Raw genomic sequence first — 2,118 nt, 5'->3', positions numbered from 1 at the left:
CATCCTAAATCAGATTCAGGCTGACGAAGAGACCCCTTGCCTTGGAGAGTTATCAAGGAAAGGTTAAAAAGAAGGCATTTGGAGGACGACGGTGGGCCCCAGAGGAAGACATATTTATGATGATCCGAGAGACAAACAAACCAAAAGTCTAGTGGGCAATAAGCTGCGGAACTCCTGGGACGCTTTAACAGAATTCAAGATAAACTGAGCGAAATGATGGAAACAATCCAGGTACAGGGGCGGATGCAATTCTTATCCCTGGTACTAAAGATGCAGTTGGCAAAGGAAGAAGGAAGGATTTCCGCGAGAGCGCTCATTTGTGGAAATTGCTCAAGATCTCATAGAAGCAAGCGCTAGAGAGGTGGAGGTCCGAATGGAAGTAGAAGAGGCAGGGTGGACCTGGATAGAATACCGACGGCCCAGAAATGCTCCCAACCCTTGGAGGAGGAGAGAACTCGGAGAGGGTAGAAGAGAGAGAACTAGCAACCGAGACAACAGAAGAAGCCTAGCTAAACCCAGAAACAATAGTCGGCGGGAGGACCGCAAATGTCACGGTTGTGGAATAATTAGACATTTAGTGGTGCATTGCCTTCGCACGAGATGCTTTAAATGTGGGAATGAGGGACACATAGCCAAACAGTGCCCATATTTGTACCAAAGAAGATATGTGGCCCAGGGGAACCAATGGAGATTAACGCCCAACAGATACGGAAAAGCAACTGGAGGTTTAGTCGATCATCAGGTGAATCCATGGAAGCATCCGGAACATCGTAGACTGAAGAAGAAATTGATGAGCCACGGAACCGAGCAAGTCAAAGTGAAAGAGTGGAAACAGGAGGATGGAAACAAGGGAACAGAGGTGGATGGAGGCGAGGAACTGGAGAGAGGAAGACGCGAGACATCTGAAGATGATGTCATTGACAGAATAAAACCGAGGGCACACGGGTCGGAGCAATCAATTAGGCCGAGGACTGGAGACAGAAGCTTAAGAGGTAATATGAATATTTTTTTTTTAAAGAAGGAGACATGCTTGGGGCAGCTGGGAAGACGGTCCATGAGATCACACTGAAAAAAGACAAGGTCACTTATGTGAAAGAGAGGAGATACCCGCAGGCGCTACGTCACCACATCAGGGAAGAGCTTCAAAGTTTAAAACGCCAGGGAATAATTATGGATAGTACATCCCTGCACAATAGCCCATTGTGGGCGATATAAAAGAAGAACGTGCCTGGTGAAATTAACGAAAAGTACTGGGTAGTAATATATTATAGGAAGCTCAACGAGAATACCATAGACGAGAAGTATCCGATTCCCAGATTTGAAGATATTTTTGACAGGCTGAGTGGATCAAGGGTATTCAGCACATTGGACTTGAATCAGATTAAATCATCAGATTAAAATGCACCCTAAAGATCAACATAGGACGGCATTCACTTTCGAGAGGGGCCACTACGAATTTCCATCACTCTGCTGGTGGAAGACAATATAAGGCGGTGCATGAAGAAGCTGCAGCAGGAGCCGGTGCTTGCTTTCCCAGACTTCACTCGTCAATTCATTATCACTACAGGTGTGAGTGAGTATGCATTGGGAGCGGTGTTGTCTCAGGATGGTAAAGGGGGAGATCGCCAAGTGGCATATGCCAGTAGGTGCCTAACAGAGATGGAGACCAGATACAGCGCACTTGAACAAGAGCTCTTGGGAATAGTGTGGGCTGTTGACCACTTTAGGCCCTATGTATTTGGCAGAGGGTTTAGGATACACACTGACCTTAAATGGGTGGGGAGGTTGAAGGAATCTTCGGCTAGGATTATGTGTTGGAAGGAGCTCCTGGTACAATAATATATAAACCAGGAAAGGAAATGTTGTAGCCGATTGGTTGTCTCGAGAAATTACTGTAAATGCAGTAGAAGATGAGGTCGGAGAACCGTCTAGACAATTCCTGCGGGAGTGGGAACCGGTAGAGGATGAAGAACAGAATGTGGCGGAGGAAGAGGATAGGGAGGAACCTACGCCAGTCGGCGCCTCACCAAAGCGGAAGCTAGATACAGTGCCTTAGAAAGGGAACTTCAAGGAATCGTGTTGGCTGTAGAGCATTTCCGGCCCTATGTATTTGGAAGG

The 2,118-nt window shown here is 46.9% G+C and overlaps 1 protein-coding gene across 1 annotated transcript; it reads left to right on the top strand.

Moving 5' to 3' along the window:
- The first annotated feature begins 373 nt into the window (after positions 1 to 373).
- LOC136796889 (uncharacterized) lies at positions 374 to 1,069 on the top strand. Its single transcript, XM_067051930.1, has one exon. The coding sequence runs from the start codon at positions 374 to 376 to the stop codon at positions 1,067 to 1,069; it is 696 nt and encodes a 231-aa protein (XP_066908031.1).
- Positions 1,070 to 2,118: the final 1,049 nt, after the last annotated feature.

This window comes from Halyomorpha halys, unplaced genomic scaffold (assembly GCF_000696795.3).
Source record: "Halyomorpha halys isolate HHAL.00 unplaced genomic scaffold, Hhal_1.1 Scaffold771.1, whole genome shotgun sequence".
NCBI lineage: Eukaryota > Metazoa > Arthropoda > Insecta > Hemiptera > Pentatomidae > Halyomorpha > Halyomorpha halys.
This window is presented reverse-complemented; position numbering and strand designations above follow the sequence as displayed.